The sequence below is a fragment of the Plutella xylostella genome, chromosome 3, assembly GCF_932276165.1.
Source record: "Plutella xylostella chromosome 3, ilPluXylo3.1, whole genome shotgun sequence".
Taxonomy (NCBI): domain Eukaryota; kingdom Metazoa; phylum Arthropoda; class Insecta; order Lepidoptera; family Plutellidae; genus Plutella; species Plutella xylostella.
The window spans coordinates 5,416,337-5,436,332 of NC_063983.1; the positions used below are offsets into that span (position 1 = coordinate 5,416,337).

General features: G+C 37.5%; 1 protein-coding gene across 4 annotated transcripts in view; it reads left to right on the forward strand.

Annotated features, from left to right (window-relative positions):
- The window catches only part of LOC105380156 (cytochrome b5 reductase 4), an 85,386-nt gene that overhangs the window by 14,708 nt on the left and 50,682 nt on the right, over positions 1–19,996 (forward strand). The window contains exon 1 of one of the 4 annotated variants that reach the window (XM_048624176.1): positions 3,228–3,839. The exons of the other annotated variants lie outside the window; for them this stretch is intronic. Coding sequence (XP_048480133.1) covers positions 3,782–3,839 — 58 coding nt within the window. The 5' untranslated portion in view covers positions 3,228–3,781. Of the gene's footprint in view, positions 1–3,227; positions 3,840–19,996 lie in introns of those variants that run through there. 4 annotated transcript variants of the gene reach the window in all.

The window sequence follows — 19,996 nt, forward strand, 5'->3', positions numbered from 1 at the left end:
AGCTTCGACCGCCTCTTCTGGGCCGCTAAACCGTTGACCACGTAGCATATCTTTAATTCTTGGGAATGTAAAATAATCATTGGGGCTCAGATCAGGGCTATACGGAGGATGGTCCATCAACTCCACGTTTTCCATATTTAAAAACGTTCTTGTTTTGCGAGCGGTATGAGAGCTTGCATTATCGTGGTGAAAGATTATACGACGATTCGGGTTAGTTTTACGAAGTTCTCTTACGACTTCCGGCAAACAAACTGTTGTGTACCAATCAGCAGTAACCGTCCTTTGTTCTTGTAATGGAATCGTAGCCACATGGCCAGTTTTCGATACAAACGAAGCGACCATTTTTTTCGACACGCTGCGTGAGCGAATAACTTTTGTTGGCTTGACCTCACCTTCGAAGACCCAAACTGCCGATTGATGTTTTCTTTCGGGCTCATATGAATAAATCCACGATTCATCACCAGAGACGATATTGTAGACAGCATTTGAACTGCCTCCATTGAACCGTTGCAGAGCAGATCGACAACAATTAACACGAGCCGACTTTTGTTCCTCGGTCAAACGGTGGGGCACCCAGCGCGAAACTAACTTCTTGACACCCAGTTCTTCATGTAAAATGGTTTGAATGGCTGTCATACCAATGCTGAGAGAAGCCCGAATCTGCTCGTATGTCACATGTCTATCTTCTTTTATTAACTGGCGTACAGCATCGATGTTATCTTGTGTTACCGCTGTTTTTGGCCGACCAGTAGAAGGGACTGTGGTAAGAGAGGAACGTCCACGGCGAAACTCAGAATACCAACGATATATAGTCGTTTTACTTGGTGCTTCAAGTTTATAAATAGAAACAAGCTCGGCGAGACATTGTTCTTGAGATAAACCTCGACGAAAGTTGTGAAAAATTATTGCACGGAAATGTTCCCGCGTAAGCTCCATTTTTAGAGATGCCACGAATATTCGGCAAGTATTCGGTATTCGGCCTATTCGGCCAGTTTTTTCAGTATTCGGTATTCGGCCGAATAGTAAGTAGTATTCGGCCGAATACCGAATACTTAAAAAAGTAGCAAATATCTTACAAAAGATAATTAAAATAAAATAAATAATCGAAACATTGAACTATCAAACAATCATTAATTGCAAAAACCTTAATACAACATCAGTATTTAAGATATTTAAATTAATTAAAGGCAAATTGTGATGAATAAAGACAAGTTTTTCGGCATTTGTTATATACATACAATACCTGCTAGTGAGACACAAGTATTTTTTAACAAAATATAAGAGGTTTGGCTACTGATTCGAGTTGGTTGACCACCAGTTGTACGGATCTGCCGTAATCTTAAAAAGAACACTCTTTAAATAAAACTTCAACTTATTGAATTATACTGGATCACCTGCCGAATATTCGGTGGCCGAATATTCGGTATTCGGCTGAGCACGCCGGCCGAATATTCGGTATTCGGTATTCGGCCAAATCACTATTCGTGGCAACACTATCCATTTTTTACACCGACTTGTCAAATTCAAATGGTCAATACTCTTTTATTTTTTACTTTTTTTTAAATTCGAAAATGGAATTATGTTTGAAAAAAACCGGCCAAGTGCGAGTCGGGCTCGCGCACAAAGGGTTCCGTAGCAGCAAAATTACAGTTAAATCAACCTATCTCAAAAACTATAAGAGATACTTTGATCAAACCAAAAATCGTTGAAAGAGTTAATTAGCATGCATCACCTCTATTTTTTTTAGAATTTTATACCCCGTAGTTATAAAAATATAGGGGGGGGGGACATACTTTTTACGACTTTGAGAGCTGATATCTCAAAAACCGTTCACTTTAAGAAAAATGTTTTTTAGAAAACTTTATATCATTTTAAAAGACCTTTCCATTGATACCCCACACGGGTATGTACATCGAAAAAAAAATTTCATCCCTCAGTTACATGTATGGGGGGCCCCACCCCCAATTCTTTTTTTTACTATTTAGTGTCATATTTTTGTAGCGGTTCATACAACACATATTCCCATCAAATTTCATCACTGTAGTACTTATAGTTTCCGAGTAAATCGGCTGTGACAGACGGACAGACGGACAGACGGACATGACGAAACTATAAGGGTTCCGTTTTTGCCATTTTGGCTACGGAACCCTAAAAACACTACATTTGATACACCAAAAAGGTTTCACTCTAATTTATTCCTAAGTATTCTATTCCCGATCTTTTCGGTGTAGCCCTCGTAATCATAAAGTTGTCTAGCAGAAACTTTGCTTGGACTGGCAAAATGAAAATTAATTTTGACTAATTAGGTAAGTAGCTATCTAATATTCACAGCAATTCAAGCGTATTCTCAGTAATAATTATTTTATCAGTGGTAGGGATTTATCATGTTTTTATAAAATAATTAATATTTAATCGCTAAAGTGTTCAATTAAGAAATAAACTGTTGTCTGATGAAGATTTTGCTTTGTTTGAGCATATTAAAACCGGGCGCGACCTTTGATCAAGCAAAGTTATTAAATTTTATAGGGAAATTCTTAAGGGCCATAATATCTGTCCGAGTATCGAATATTGATTGTTACAAGGGATTGTTCATGTTTAATTCATCGAAGCAATCTTGAAATTTCTATTTAATTTAGAGGCTATATTATTGCTCTTTTTACATATTATGTACTGAAATGATATAACTGTTTATATCAATTGTATTCACACAATGTATTTGTTATTTTAAGTTTCAAGTTTGTCAGTTTGGAGAGGCAACTTTTCGTGCCTTATAAAATTATGCACATATCGTATCGCTCTAAAGTTGGCAACCACAAAGTCAGCATTTCCAACTTTCCTACTCTTGCATAGTGCAGTCCACAAACAACTTTGAACTTTAATAAACACACAGTTAGAAACTTCTTAGGAATTATTTCTGATAAGAATAGCAGGTATATGTCTCCAACTCCATTTTTTACCCAACTGTCATTTGATTGACGAGAAAAATGTAAGTATGTATTGCCAAATACACAAAAGTTAAGCACAAAAAAGCGAGCTTTGAATTGCAAATACATGATGGCACCAAGTACAGTATTCATTCCAACTCAGTGTTTCCGACCTCCAGCCAACAACCACTAATCTGGATAATCCTTCCACCACAGTGGTGACACACCCTAATCCGGCTGTAGTGGTCCCTGACACTATGAAGTATCTTTCGAAAGCAATATACCTACTTGATTGTATTGTATTGCTGCTCGGAAAATTATGTGTTTTTTATCCTGTCGTTGGATCGCCACTACGTAAAAGTAAAAGTTCAGAGTGGCCTTGAAGCCCCTGAGTTGGCATGAATACCTACGCCACGGCTGATGTCTCTCTTGAAATCCCGCACACCGCTATAGCTTCCACTAATGAATTCGCTGAGAGCCTATTGGTTTTCATTACAGAGGCATTGCCCGGGAGGGTTACTCTGGCTTGATGAAAAACAAAAGAACGAGAGCTGTCATGCGATCGGGTCGATTCATACATCAAGGCAGAGTGGTGGTTAGCGCAGCGCTCCCATACATCCTTTTTCGTTGCTAAAGTGACCCTCCGGTCGCCTATTGACGTTCGAGTCCGCGTCTTGCATCCTAATGGATTATTGATTGTTTGTTAATGCGATCCCACTTTAATGGAGACCCGATATTATTCAAAATATACACACCACGGCGCGGCAGTGTACCTGCTTCCGCCCCCCTGGACGCAGTTTTGCAAACCACTGGGAATTAAGAATTAGTTTACATAAAACTTTCATGAGTTATACAAAATGTACTGCTGTGGAATTTCAAAGAAAAGCGTGGCTGACACGGATGAACGAGATTCATGTAAGTTACAGAATAACTATTAAAATTTAACCACCGATTAAACTCATTAACTACTGATCGAATTAAATTTCAGCTCAACGCTGAAGTCGTGAAAAAATTGCTTGCCCAACCAAAATGTACGTAATTTTTTGCGATATGATTTTGAAAGAAAGAAAAACTTTATTTGGCTTAGACAGCAATGTTAATTTACAAAGAAAGAGGCAAAGAAATATAAATATAGGTACTTAATCTAATCAATCTATATATATTTTGTCCCATACAGTCCATTTTTTCGTTTTCAGTCCCTTAGTAGCTATGTCGGGTCATAGATTATAACATGCGTTCAGAAATTTCATCCCTTAAACTCTACTCGGAAAAGCTATAATTTATACCAATTCAGTCACATCGAAAATACAAGGAATAATATCTTGCACAACAACAGCGCTGTAGACGACCACCTCGCTTTCAACGATCCAATATCAGCATCGCACAGCGTCTTGAAATAGGAACCTCCTAGTGTAAAAATAAAGTACCTTATTGCACCGTTCAGGCATATATCAGGACCAAGGACCCAATTCTCAATGACACGTCTGTAAAGTCGCATGTCATCCTAACTAATATTATAAATGCGAAAATAACTTTGTCTGTCTGTCTGTTACTCTTTCACGCCAAAACTACTGAACGGATTTGAATGAAATTTGGTATACAGATGGTCTAGAACTCTAGACCCTGAGAAAGAACATATGCTACTTTTTATCCCGGAATTGCCGCGGAAAAACTTTTTAAGGCGAAGCGAAGCTTGCGGGAACAGCTATAACGAATAACGCAGAGTTGGAGCCCTGTATGAATATTTCCCTTTATAAACTTTTCTGCACGTATTTGTCATGTTCGTAACTGTCCCTTTAAAATATTCTAATTGGAGCAACCTCCTAAACCTTTTTGTAATTAACAGAAGTGATGTCCCCTTACACCTTAAGCGTCACAAGGAACTAAACCCCTTTGAAGTTGTTGAAAGAGATTTCTCTGTAATTAATTGAAATACTTTAATGTTAACAGCTCTCCCATTCTAAGTGTACTCCTACAACTTTATACTTTTGAATTACATAAGTATTTTTGTCCTAAAAAACGGAAACGGAAACCGGAGACGGATTTTTTTGGTACCAAATTTTAGCTTATGTCTAATAAGGAATGAATTTTCCAAGCTTTTGTGTTAAACCTTCAATAAGAGCCGGGCAGCTTTATTTACCGGTATAAACTGTTTATATTAAATTTGCTTGTTTAGGACGAGCTTAACACATTTTTCATTTTAATATTCATACAAAATGGTACGCTAATTTCTTGTTTTGTATTTATTCAACATAATAATGAAAGGCAACTAAACATTTGTTTAAAATTTCGTACTGTCAATTTAGGAAATATTTTAACTGCGTAATTGGCGCTGAAATTCTTCAGTAATTAGGTATACCTATACTGAATATACACATTTATTCAACAAGCAACACAGAATCCGAAAGTAAATCTGAAACTTCGCCTCTGATGACTAGATCGGTACGAGTTCCTATCGTGATAGCTTATCGACATCTTCACGTAAACTAGGCCATAAGTAGGTAGTGTATGTCGGTCCCGATACCCCCGCTACTATTGACTAGTGACTAGTGAGATACGAGGACATTAGGGTCTATCTAGCTAGACAAAGAACGAAAGAAGGAGCTCTCATGCCATTGGTACGATTAATGCAACGTGCGCTTCGTAAATTCGTGGTAAGCGTTCCGAAACTTCGTTTGTCGTAAACTAGAGTGACCCCGGTGACTGGTGACGAGGTTTACTGTCGATGCGACCATTCCTAGTGCAATTGAAGCCTCACGGTAAATCGTGAATTGAAATTGAGAATTCGCAGTAACACCCAACACGTAAAATTACGGCAATCTAACTTGTTTGTTTGTTATTTAGGTATATAAAAAATGTTAGCTGTATCGCTACCGCGCTGGAACAGAAGCTGGGGACATACCTAACGGGGACCCATTGGGACACTAATCGGACAATTAAATTTATGTATTTCAAATAAGAAAAAAATGCTTTAAGCGATAAGGTCGTCATTTAAGTGTATGTGTTTTAGTATATTTGTATAAGTTACATATGTAACTTCTGTTCTTGTTAGTGTACAAATAAAAAATATCCTACCTATTTAATTATTTCCTAAAGCTGCCATCCTTTTCGCATCTAACCGGTGAGCAATTTGCCAACTGGGAAGGCAGCCTAACATTCGTTCCGTAATCTGTTTGTAACAGTCTAGGCGCCCCGGCCGTCGCACGTCACACAACCGGGGCCTCCTTATTTATATTTCAATACCTCGTATTCTATTCAATAACCGTGCTACTTCAAACGCCGATGTTGAGAAAATACTGCATTTTGCTGCAATGTCAGGGGATGCAATTTCATGTGTCGTAAAAACGTGCGTAATAATTTTAATATAGGTATCTTGGGTTAGGCCCGGGTCTCCGTATTTACGCCGTAGGTCGCGTCCAGCGTCACGCCGTAGGCCGCGTCACGATGCTCACTATAGAAATGTACTGATGCGGTCTCCCTCACACGCCGACGTTGGCGCGTAGACGTAGTGAGCATCGTGAAGCGGCCTACGGCGTGACGCTGGACGGGACCTACGGCGCGTAATAGGAGACCCGGGCCTTACACATACACATGATAAAAATGTTTTTTTTGGCATTCGAAAAAATGTTTTTGTTTTAGGTAGTCAGTGGTTTTGAAGCAAGTGTCACACAACAACCCGCCTTATAAAGCGGTGCTTTCGAGAATTGAAAAAAAAAAACAGATTAATTGATGGAACGACGAGTTAAAACCGAGCAATCTGACCCACTACCCGAATGTGTATCCATCATTCAATTTCACTCAACATTTGATCAAAAACAAAAAGGCTTCGAGCCGATCATTAAAATCTCGAGCTTGGGTGGAAAATGACTTGCACAAAAAGAAAATTCCTTTGTTGATCGTTTCCAAATTGCTAGTTTCAGTAACGCGTGTCATCATTATTTTACTCTGTCACTGTACTGTATCCCTACATGTAGGTATAATATACATTATTATAAAGCTGTGGCTTGTTTAATTGTAACACAGAATAATAACTAGTACAACAACTGATTGTACTAATTAGCACAGAAATAGGTTACGAAATAGGAGCTTCGGACCGACACATAAATGATAGTGTTGTATTTAATTATGATCTTATTGCCTACTGCTGGCTACACGTCGGCCGTCCTTTCCTTCAATATGAGGTACATAAATGGAATACATACATAATTTCTCAACAACATAAAGTATCGACGTTATGCAAGAACTAAATTGACTTTACCTACACTCAGAAAAATTTCCATAATAGTATTCTTATAATATTACTTTTACTATAGTAGGTTGGCTTTTCATTTTACTGCTCTACAAGTTAGCGGAACATAGCAAGTAATAAATTACCTTTACTACTGATTCAATGCTTCCAATTTTTATACCAGACTTCCTTTTCACAGAACAAAAGGGAATGAAAAAGGAGCCCTTATAAGGATTTACTGTCTTTCTCCCGTAAAACTCGAAGCTTACCCAACTAACATCGTAGCGTTAAAAAAACTCTCATATAACTTGTATAATGGTTCCATTCGAAAATTAAAGTGTTAAGACATAGCTGTATAAGAGTGTAGGAGAGTGCTCTAACTCACTTATAACCACGAAAGAGGCCCACGATTTTGAGAGTAAAGGCTTTAGAAAGTCTGTAAAACGGTGTCATTGAAGTGTTTAAGTTATAGAAAGCCTGTAGTACGGTGTCATTGAAGTGCTAAAGTTACTATAGAAGAGCGTTTAATCACTCTCAGCTAGAACTTTTACCGGTATAGTTGTAGTTGTAGAATAGTTATTTGATACCCTGACTCTTATTTGTTTGGTAAAAAAGGGTTAAGTGAGTATGTTACCGTTTTTCGAATACACTTTTACCATACAAGTTGTATGTGTTTGAAAATAATAGTGTCAACAGCAATCATACGCGACAGTATTAAAGTGACAGTATTGATTAATACTAAATAACAGTAAATATAATATATTAACTTGACTTTACATGTTTTGTGAATTGAAAATAATATGCCATTGTAATTTTACGGTAATGTATACCATATTTCCCACCTCAATTTTAATGCGCTCCGAATTTATTAAGGATTTCAAATGAAACATAAGTAAATATAAAATAGACGACTCAATTTTGTATTTTTTTGTATCCTTGCTGTATGTCCATTAGTTTCATTAATCGATTGGCATGACTGGAATGACAAAATTCACATAAATAGGTAAGTATTTTAAAGCAAAATATTGTTTATCCCACTAATTTATAGGTTAGGTCGCCAATGCAAATGGCGAACTTACATTTAAGACATATAGACTCACCTAAGTCATCTATTACACTTTTTGAAATAGAACACCCTTAGCCAAGGGTATTATGCAGTCTTAGGCAGCGTTCCCACTACGCCGGACCGGCAGATCTGCCGAAAACCGGACACCGGACAGAGTGTTCACATTACATCGGATCCCGGAAGAAATTCAGACAGTCTTCAGTTGAATTTGGACCTGCGCGCGGGGGCGAGGGGAGCACGAGCGGGGCGAGCGGGGGACAGATACCGGCACAAACTCGTTCACATTACTCCGGGCCCGGTCGTTCTACCGGCGATTCGTAGTGACAAAACGTTCGGTAGAAATGCCGGGCTCGGCAAAAATGCCGGACCCGGGATAATGTGAATAGCTTCATATAAATTGTACAGCCACTAGCTCTTCCGGCAGATTTACCGACGCGGCAGATCTGCCGGTCCGGCGTAGTGGGAACGCTGCCTTAGTCGATCCGCACAGTCTTGCTTAACACCGTTACTTTTACAGTCTACTTGCCTAACGCAATAAGCGTAAGTTAAGTTAACCTTAAAGATTAAAACTGCATTGTTGAGTTTTCCAACACTGTAAGAATCTTGTCTTACTGCACTCTTGACAAAATCTCTTATATAACCAATTCCTGCAGCCTAAATGCAATATGACACCTAAAGATTGATATGAGTATTAAAGGAAACCACTTAACAACCATAAGTGTTAACAGGTGTCAGTGAGCACTCTTGTATAGCTTTAGGTTCTAGAAACAGTTTAAACCTATAACATCTTAATTATAATTGCTTTGACTAATACCATTTTAACACTTAAACCTGCAGTTAACACTAATTTCATTTTTTAACTCATCTTTATCGCTTTATGTTAGAACTGAGATAATTATAACACAGTTATACAGGTTAAAGTTATAAAAATAGCTGTAACTGAGGGTAAAATGTTTGTTGGGTATCCGTTATAAGTTTACGCACTACTTTAATATGAAGATAGGATTACGTATATTACCTGTATTAGTACTTAAACTTGTTTTTCCTCTGAGCTTCCTATCGCTTTATAAAGTTAACTCATCAAGATCAGTCAGTCAATCAATGTTGCCTTTTCATTGACCTTTTATGCATAGGCTGAAGTGGAAAAAACTCTGTAATTTTCCAGTAAAATGCAATTACTAAGCAAGCACTCGCATTAAAGAAGACATAAAGGCGCCTGTAGTTTATGTGACTTTCACGACTTGCATGACTTATTGCAACGTGTTACATTCAGTCGTAAATTTTACTTACTCGGAAACTCAATATGATGGAACAAAGTATACAAGCTTAATGTTGTCTCAATCAAGATGTACCTATTTTGTAGGAGTGGTGAGTGCCTCTTTTATTCGTAAATATGTAGTACACTTTCTAAAACTTTCTTACCTAAGTATCTAAGTATGTTCTTACATCATAATAATATGTATGTATGTACACACATGCGTACATTATATTATATTGTATTTCCTCTGTAGGTATACCGACTCGCTTCAAAGCAAACAACTAGTAACATCCCACATTTGTCACGTACTGCCGGTCGTTTGTTAAACCCAGCCCCGAATAACTCATTAGTTCCATGCCGGCTCTATCTCTGCAGTATCCTAGAACCTTGTGTGAGTAAATTAACTTCTTGAAACTTTGCGTTCCTGTGTAAACAGTTAGAGGTTCATTGCCTCTCGCACTTGAGATTCAAATGTCTTGAGGGCGATAGAAAGTAATCTATATTTTTTTCGTTGGTTAAAATGTATTCATAAATAATTCCGACCGTCACATATACATATTATGTAGGTACTTATCGTAACCGCTCGTTTTATGCCTGAAATCTAATATTTTCATTTCATTCACGTAAGTAAGAAGTAAAAACGCACAAGAGACATATTTAAAAATGAGGAAACTATTCATTTTAAATTTCTCTGAAGAAGCAGAAGTGTGTGGTAGACTTTCATTCACCGTCTCTTAGCTTATCTGTGTATAGCAACACCGTACAAACTACGTACCTCCAAGTGGTAGTAGGTTTAGTTGTCTGGATTCCATTCTAATTGCTCGTTAGTTTTATTTCCAAACTGTCCTCAACTGTTGTGCTTCCTTGCATGAACCTATTAAGAGAAATCCCATACACGGCCTGTAAAAATGTACATAAGGATTAACTTTTATCATTATTATGTATTATCATTAATTTATCATTAGGTACCACTTTGTTTTTTGTGATCCTAACTATGACTATATACCTAATATATGAGTATAAACTACGACAAATTACCTTACAAAAGCGGCGTCACGGGCCACAGCCACAGTACATAATTTAAACAGAAACAAACCCTATTATACTCCTCCATATTAAAGTTCATTTACGTCGCGGCGGGAGCAAAATGAGAAATACCCCAATAAAAATAAAAGGAATAGCGTCCTGTAACGTAAACTATGTCATAAACAAATTTTCATAATGGAAGGACCGAGCGGCGCCATGGCTGCTGAAGGCCTATTCTGAAACATGTAATATTCTATGTTATCATTTTATTTCGTAAATTCGTACACGATTCAACTGGCATTGGATCATAACTATTCATAACATAATTATGCTGACGATCTGAAAACCTGACCCCCTCTTACTGCCAGTTTCTATACTCTATCTAACGATGACTGGTAGTTACTTTCATACGATTTTGACAGATTATAACTTTTCATTTTGTCAAAATCGTATGAAAGTAACTACCAGTTATGGATAGATAGAGTTATAGAAACTGGTAGTTAGTAGCAAATGTCACTGGCACATACCTAATAGCTGAAAACTGACTAAATTCTGAATGGTCTTATTTAATTTAACTCGAGTATACGAGGTATTTACACATGGCGTTTGACATTTTTCTGGAATGTCGCTGGAATCTTCCAACGGAAAACGTAATCATGTAAAGTGTATTGATGTTGATACACTTCAGATAGTTGCATTCCACTGTTTGTTCACACAGTGTTCCATCGTTGCCAATGTTACGACGGTCCAATCAAATGTAAGGAAACGAACGAACGAAGTGATTACCTTGGTGATTACCGAACCGCGAAGTATACATATATCAATCACACACACACACACACTCACGCCTTGTACTAATGTACTCCCTTGCGGGGTAGACAGAGGTGCATTGCTGCACCCACTTTTCGCCAGAGTTTATGTTAGTCCCAATGTAATAGGGGGCGGGCCTATTGCCATTTTACGGGCACATCCAAGACCCGAGAACAAAATACCTGTGTTTAAACAAATATCTGCCCCGAACCGCGAAGTGATTACTTTCAACTTCAAAACCGATAATAATTTGTCAAAATGAGTTCGCGATACATTCCAGAATCGGCAAGCCGGACCCTTGGGCTTACGTGGTTCAGCGGATTGTGTGGCCTCCACATATTCGCGTCTGTATGGCTATACGGGAAATACGATATTTCCTTGATGAAAGCAGATATATCCGAATACAATGGAACCAAATGTTCGTACGTTATGTTTTTGTTATTATTAGGAAGATGTGTTTTCCCGTTTATTTGACCTAAAACATTGCCAGTAGAAAAATAAATAAAATGAGTTTTTGCCGTTTAACTTGTTTGTTTTCGTGATTGGCGAGAGGAGATTCTGCAAGATTTAGAATTGGGAAACATGCATTTTGTCGTAAACTACCTATGCTGAATTAAATACGACAGAAAACACAGTTACAGTTGCCCGAGCACAGGATTCGAAACCTTTCCACCAGGATTTGATTTAAATACGTTTAGCGTTTGGTAAAAGTGACTCTTCGTGTCGATTCGAAAATAGTATCGAATCCTATGCTCGGGCCTCAGTTCACGGTAAGTACTACTTACCGTTGACACCGTATTTTGTGCACTTTATTATATGTTAGATAAATAAACATTTTTCAAATCTTCTGTGACGTCCATCGCACGTGCTATAATCTTCCGACGACGAGTGATATTTTTAGATCTAGACTGTTATCGCCAAGTGACGCTCTCACTTCAAAGGTAGAGAGATACGACGACGTCGAGCGACGCTTTGAGAATAAGCTTGTGTTGACTTTGTTAACATTATGTAGGTAGGTAACATTAAGTAACATAGTATCACGTAATCTAGCATATAAAAGGGTTCCGGACAACTTCATATTACGATAGAGAAGTAACAAAAAAAAGGTATGAGTGTTAACTCCTAAGTAAATGAAGTTTATTATACAAGCGTCGGAGTGCGAGTTATTAAAATGTATATTTTGTTGCTGAATATACTACATACAAGTAAATAGTTTTTCTGTTCTTACATAGAATATATAAGGAGTCAGGATGTATTTTCCGCTCCAAATAATCTTATTTCTCTTATAATATTATATTTTTTCTTATCGTGTATGTAACAGTGTCAACCATTTTATTTACGTCATAACTTTTCCAATAACAAACGTAGAAGAGTAAAAGTTTTATCGCAATTCATTCGTATCTCACAGAAAGATCGCATTCGTGCCAGCCTTCCACTGCGAGCGAGGAGGTCTCTACATCTCCGAATGATTAGTTATTTTTGTTCTCAACGACAATTTTTATAAAGGCTGTTAAAAATATATTGGCACAGCAATTTTTCATAGAAATTTAGTTAATCACCTAACTTTATAGAACAAAAGTGTTGAGAATTAAATAAATGACTCCCTGAGTCACCCCCTTTTGGCTTAGTATACCACCGTGCAACATCTGTAGAAGTGCCTCCAACGCGAGCAATAATCCTAATCCTAACTAATATTATAAATGCGAAAGTAACTGTGTATGTATGTTACTCTTTCACGCCAAAACTACTGAACGGTTTTGAATGAAATTTGGTATACATATGGTCTAGACCCTGAGAAAGAACATAGGCTACTTTTTATCCTGGAATTCCCACGGGAAAACTTTTTAAAGCGAAGCGAAGCTCGGAGAAACAGCAATCTAAAATATTTTTAAGTTGTTTATGATATAAAACATTATGAAGATATAAAAGTATAGAACTTTCAGTGTAGGTTTTGTTACTTTAAGGACTTGTTTCAGATAAAATACATGTTGTCACTCTCTGCAATTACGTTTTAGACATTGAAAGCATGTATTTTATCCAACAGGTAGCCATTAACCCGACATTGTGAAACATGCCCAATATCTAATTCCCTTAACTAAAACCTAGGACCTCCGTCCTAGTCATAAAAGGTAGCAGGCTCTTCAAAATAGGTAAATTCAGACTTGGAATAACTCAGAAGTTAGGCGTCGTGTGGCGCTGAATGGCGGTGGCGCTTCCCTTCCTTTTGTTTTCAGAATGTATGCAAGCGGCGAGCGGTCATGGCCTCTTCGAATGAGCAATTTTTACTGAAATTTTCAGAATGTCATACCTGTATGAGAAATCAGCTCTACCACCTACCTATTATTGTTATGCTGACAGTTTATTGTGAAGGATGAGAAAGAAAGTTTGTTTCAGAAAGGGTTAAATGATTGGAAAAATAGACAGTCTAAAGATATCGAATTCTTCTAATTTAAAAATATTCTTCAACATACAAATAATTTAAGATAGGAGAGGAGACTTGATCTCCAAATTTAATTATTTCTCACTTTTTAGTGATTTTTTAAGTCTGTTTCTGTTTTTAGACTCGCTTTCGACAGCAAACACAAGTTTAGTTGACGAGCTGACCGCCTCGTTTGCATGAGATGGGATAGCGTCGGTTTACGTCGCTACTGTCAATATTGGACACATTCCAATATACCTAGGTATAGTTAGGTATATTAGGTATATTATACTAAGCCGAAACCTACATGTGCAGCATGCGAATTTTGAAATTCTGATGTTAGTTTCGGGCTTAGATAAGTAAGTTTCGGCTTAGCCTACCTTTTTAGCTTACCTTTTTACAACACCCTGTATATTAAAAAAATAAATTTAGCACAGACTGTATTTGTGAATTATTTAGTTTGTAAACTGGTGAGTTGAATGTAAACAATTGTACGTATTATGGTATACTTTGCATATTTATCATTCTTGTCTTTATGATCACTATATAATAATCAAACTCACTCGCGGATGTCTCAACGTAATAACCTATTCTTTGATAAGCGTCCCAGTACTCACCTATATGTACTATACCGTAAAATAAAAATCTTTACAGCCAAGCCTTAATAACGTGTGATAAAGAAATGCTACAAAGTCAGCACTGTAAATTTATGGCGACCATAACACTGGCAGTAAAACAGATACTGGCTTATATATTTTGTTACTAAATAAAGCCACGTTATGACTCCATTCCTACTAAAAGGATTTATTAGAAAGGAAAAGCTGTAGGTTACGAGCTAATGATTACAAACGAACTGTTTTGCTTACGTAACTAAGACTTAACAACGGAATAATACTAATAATAATTCATAACATAATAGATATGCAGTATAGTGAGAGTAGTTTGTAAAAATTGACGTTCATCAAAAAATTTTATATTTATACGATGAATAAAAACATTTGACTTTGACTTTTATACCTAGCACAAAGTTTTCTGTCGCGCTCGCTCCTGTCTTGGACCCCGTGCTAGTTATGAGAAAGCGTCAAAATACCAAACGAACTGTAGATTTTTTTATGGATAAGACCTTGGCAACTTCCATGGGTTAAGACATCGTTTTTCACATAATCGTAACTATGTAAATAGAATAGAATAGAATACTACTTTATTGACTAAACAGGACACAAATACATATACTTATATTACGAATTCACACAATCGGGTTCATTGACCTCATCCACCATGTATGAAACATCCACAAACAAGTAACACATATTATTAATTCAGCCAGAAGAGTGCAAACACGGAGCCTTGAGGAGCAATTTGCTACACAAATACACGGGGCGAGAACCTGGAGGGTTACTCTATACTGACGAAAAACGAACGAACGAGAGCTATCGATACAATCGGCACGTTTAATACGAGATAGAGTCGTAGCTCGCCCAGCAGCGCTCCGAAACTTCGCATTTTCGCATATACAGGATGTTGCAAAAAGGGTATGGTAAGCCAAAAGGGGGTGACTCAGGGGGTCATCCCTCATCACTTTTTTGAAAATTCACGAAAAAAAAATTCCTTTTCCATTGAAACTTTTTTGGTCACGTGACTTTGTACTATGGGGAACGAATTTTTTTTTCGCGAATTTCTAAAAGTCGTAGAACAAAAGTTCTTCAGAATTACCCCCTGAGTCACCCCCTTTCGGCTTAGTGTACTCTTTTCGCAAAAGCCTGTAGAGTGTCCCTCCTGATTACCCCCTGTTTGATCAACCAGGACTCTACTAGAGCGGTGTATGTTCTATGAGTAGTTATGGGGAGAATCGATTGCTGACAATATTTTATCGCTACAGATAATAATTTCACAATCGTTTGCTGCTTTTTTTCTAAAAAAAAGAGATTTTTTTTCTCCTGTAATGCTGTAAGATACAATAAAAAATTTTACAAAAATAAATTAAACTAAACTAAAATACATTTTTAAGCACAGCGTTTTATTTAGATAGTTTGTTATCTAAATTATACAAAACAAACATTTAATCAGAGTTGTAGCTAACTCGTCCAACAGAAACATTATAAATATAAACAATGATGTAGAAGATGAGAGTAAAATATCTGCCGCAAGCCTAAGAATGAAACTTTAATCATTAATTTTAATTACAGAACGCCCAGTTTCTCATTTGTGCAAATCTACGCAAAGTAATAATTTAAGTTGTGCTCAATGACAATTAAGCCAATCACAGCGCTGCATTTCATACTCGAGTTCCTAAAGTAAGGCTGTTAAAAGTTTAAAACTTATCGAAGCAATACCATAAACCTAACTAAGTTTCAATTTCTCCATAGTCGGTTATCTAACCGACAGGGATCGATTTATAAATTAAACGATCAGAAGATCTCCATATAAAATTCATGACAGATGTGTCAAAACTCAAAAGTCAACCACTACTCCCTGGTTGTGCTCTAACCGACTATGGAGAAATTGGCACTTAAGGTGGTTTTCCACCAGAAAAACGAGAAAACTGTCAATGCCCTCCTGTCAAAAGTTTTAAAATATGTATGTGAATTATTATTCACATACATATTTTTAAAAAACTTGTTTCGCCTTACCGCGCCTTTACTATGATTTTTATGTGCATTTAGAATTTCCACTGATGAATTCATACCCGTTATTCCTGTGTGCTACGTCTGTAGTGTATGTCATCATCATCATCATCAGCCAATAATCATCCACTGCTGGACATAGGCCTCTCCCAAGGAGCGCCACAACACTCGGTCCTCGGCCTTCCTCATCCAACCACTACCCGCCACCCGCCTAAGGTCGTCAGTCCAGCGGGCAGGAGGGCGTCCCACGCTGCGTTTGCCTGTTCGTGGTCTCCACTCGAGAACTCGTCTACCCCAACGGTATACTGTAGTACAGCTTATGTTTCCCTAGTAAACCACTTACATACTTTAACGGTGGCAAGTGTTAACTACATACTTTAACTTAAATTGCTTTTACACTTCCAATGAGGTCACAGTTATGTAGTAAATAAAACTTAGTGCCGTGTTGTAAACGGAAAGGATTAAAGTATTTAATCAATCCTTAATTATTGATTTTCAACACCCGGTTCCGGTTTACAACACGGCATACCACGGAGTATCAATACAATACAAAAACTTTCTATTCTATTTTCTGTGGCGGTGTAAGTACCTGCACCTGGCTCTCTCGAGTGGAACCTTTGTGCATATACCCAAGGTCTAAACTGCCTTCCTAAGCTTGGACCATTTCCCACCACGCTGGTCCACTGCTGGTTGGTGGGTTCACATAATATCTAGATGTGCTAGATCTAGATATGCAGGTTTCCTCACGATGTTTTGCTTCATCGTAAGAGCGATGGTATACATTGTACTTAAGTTAAAATAACTCATTGGTACATGTCAGCGCCGGAATTCGAACCCGCATCTCTGGCGTGAGAAGCGGGCACTTACCCGACTGAGCTACCACCGCTCCTACACAAACTTTAATTAATGGCATTACTTTAACACCACAACGGGTTACCCCTTCGTCATCCTTGACCCCGGCGTCAACACATAAATAACAAATGGCGGCCTTCTATTACCTAACAAGGTGGAATCCTAGGCTGTCCAATTATTAAATTCCTGCCTTCAACGAAAATTCAACACCTGACTAATTAAAAGCAAATATTCCAAAGTGCTAATTAGGGTATACAATATACGTACTATGCAACTTCAGACTCAGTTGTGCCCCGAAATATAATATTATAAAGCCTCATTTTATTAGGTAGCTAGGAACTACATTCAGTGTTAGAATATTATTATTAAAAAACCTACAAAAACTATTTGGAAATTAACTTGAAGAAGTAATGAAGTAATTTTGTAATCAAAATTTACGACATTTCCGTCATTAGTTTCCGACACCTTAATTTACGACCATTTAAACAAACGAAGCTTTCCTGCGAAAACAACAAAACACAACTTCAATTTGTTTTAGTGGTTTCAACTCGAAAGGATCCTTATTGTGTAGTCGTAAGGCACATTATCCAATGCCGCGTCACTACAGACACGTCCAGATTTTTGGGCTTACCGCACTGTGTTTACAGTTTGCCAAAAGTATTTAGTAGCCTTATTTATTATTTTGTTTACTTACTTTTTATATAAGAGCGTTTGGTTGAGCCTTTTAGAAAAAAAAATATTCGTTTTAGAAGCCGTAGTTCGTAATAGACTTTGTAAATTAACTGTGTTAGTGGTATTTATATTAATGTCCAACAACGATGGTATACAGAGTCTATTTGTTAACAGTCACCATCATATATTATATGTTTTCTTCCTTACTCGAAGTCCTAAGGCGGTCTGTTTAGTGGCCATGTCCTGTACGTAGGCACAGGACATCACTCAGTATCATGAACGTTAAAGGTAACAAACACTAAATATTATTATATTTGTAAATAAAAATGTTATCCACCATGCATAGCCTCAAAATTTTATAAAGCAACTACTTACCACCATATTTTATAGAGGAAGATTAAGTTTATGCTATTAGATGGTATGGTACTCACTTTGTAAACATAAGGGGCCGTCCATTAATCACGTGATGTCGTTTTTCTCATTTTTCTCCCTCCCCCCTGGTGATATTTGGTGAGGTTTGGGACCAACCCCCCCCCCCCCCCCCTTGGATCACGTGTATTTTTTGGGAGTCTATGTAAAGGCTATTTTTGACTAGAAAAAATATAATGAAAATTGCGTTTTGAATTGAAACGCAACGGCGGGCGAGTCAATCAAGGTAATACTACAAATCGTTCAAATTTTTGCGCCGTTCAAAATTTCGGTTTAGAAATACCTAGCGCTTTTTGGCAAAAAATTAATACACGTGATATCTAACGAGACCCCCCCTCCCCCCACGTGATGTTTCGTGAGGTTTTCCGTACCCCCTCCCCCCCTCTTTTGAGCCTCATGTGATTAATGGACGGCCCCTAAAATAGGTTGCACTAAACAGCAGCCTTTTTTAAATAACGTGCCAGCAAAGAGGAAAAGCTCTTTTTAAATGGAAAAATACCTTGCACTACGCTAAAAAGCTTTCAAGTGAAAAATTCGTACGCAGAATAAGAAATAAAAAATAACACATGAAGTAAAATAAAAACGAAACAAAAGGTAGCACTTGACATCTTGCGTCCTCGTCCCTGGATGTTCGTGTGAGAACACACGGCAGGGATTACCCCAGTTCCCCAGTACCCCAGTACAAATGCTACCTTTTAAAACGGTGTAGTTATAAAAAAAAACTAGCATATAAACAACAACAAAAAAATAACACACACACACACTCACACCTTGTACTAATGTACTCCCTTGCGGGGTAGGCAGAGGTGCATTGCTGCACCCACTTTTCGCCAGAGTGTCATGTTAGTCCCAATGTAATAGGGGGCGGGCCTATTGCCATTTTACGGGCACATCCAAGACCCGAGAACAAATATCTGTGTTTAAACAAATATCTGCCCCAGCCGGGAATCGAACCCGGGACCTTCGGCTCAGTAGTCAGGGTCACTAACCACTACGCCATTCGGTCGTCAACAACAACAAAAAAATGTTTTTATTTATTTCATTTCCAATCCACGCGGGTGTCTTCAGACACACTCATCAAACTTTAATAAAGCTTTTGGTCGCTTTATATGCTACGGTGATCTGCTACGGGCTACGCCGAAGCTACGCGGGCTGCTACAGGCTACGCCGCGTCGTAGCGTGTTATTATGACTTGTGGTATTAAATACTCAGTACTCAGTTCAAGGAACATAAGTTCTGTACTTTTCTAAACTCAGTATTACCAGAATTTGTGACCTATGTAGGTGTATTATAATTATTTCCCTTCTTGTCTTAAGTATACGGTAACTATCTATTTGTAGTCTTGAAGAGATTTCTTTTAATAACAAGACCACCACACCATATGTTTTAGCATCTCCTGTTTGTAATTTATTTGTGCTGATAAAGAGTTATCTATGTATGATTGAGAGCTATATAATTTTAATAAATATGGATACTGCTAATGGACCCTTAGCATTGTAATGTGACATGACATTAATAAAGTTTATATGTATTCAACTAAAAACAGTTTAAGAGCGATTTTTTTCCGACATATAAGCATAGTTCATTATACCTATGTCTTTCGTAGGTACGTAGGTATATACTTATGTATGTATGTCATGTACCTGAAGTAAAGAACCGTTAAAGTCAGATACATTATTAATATTAAA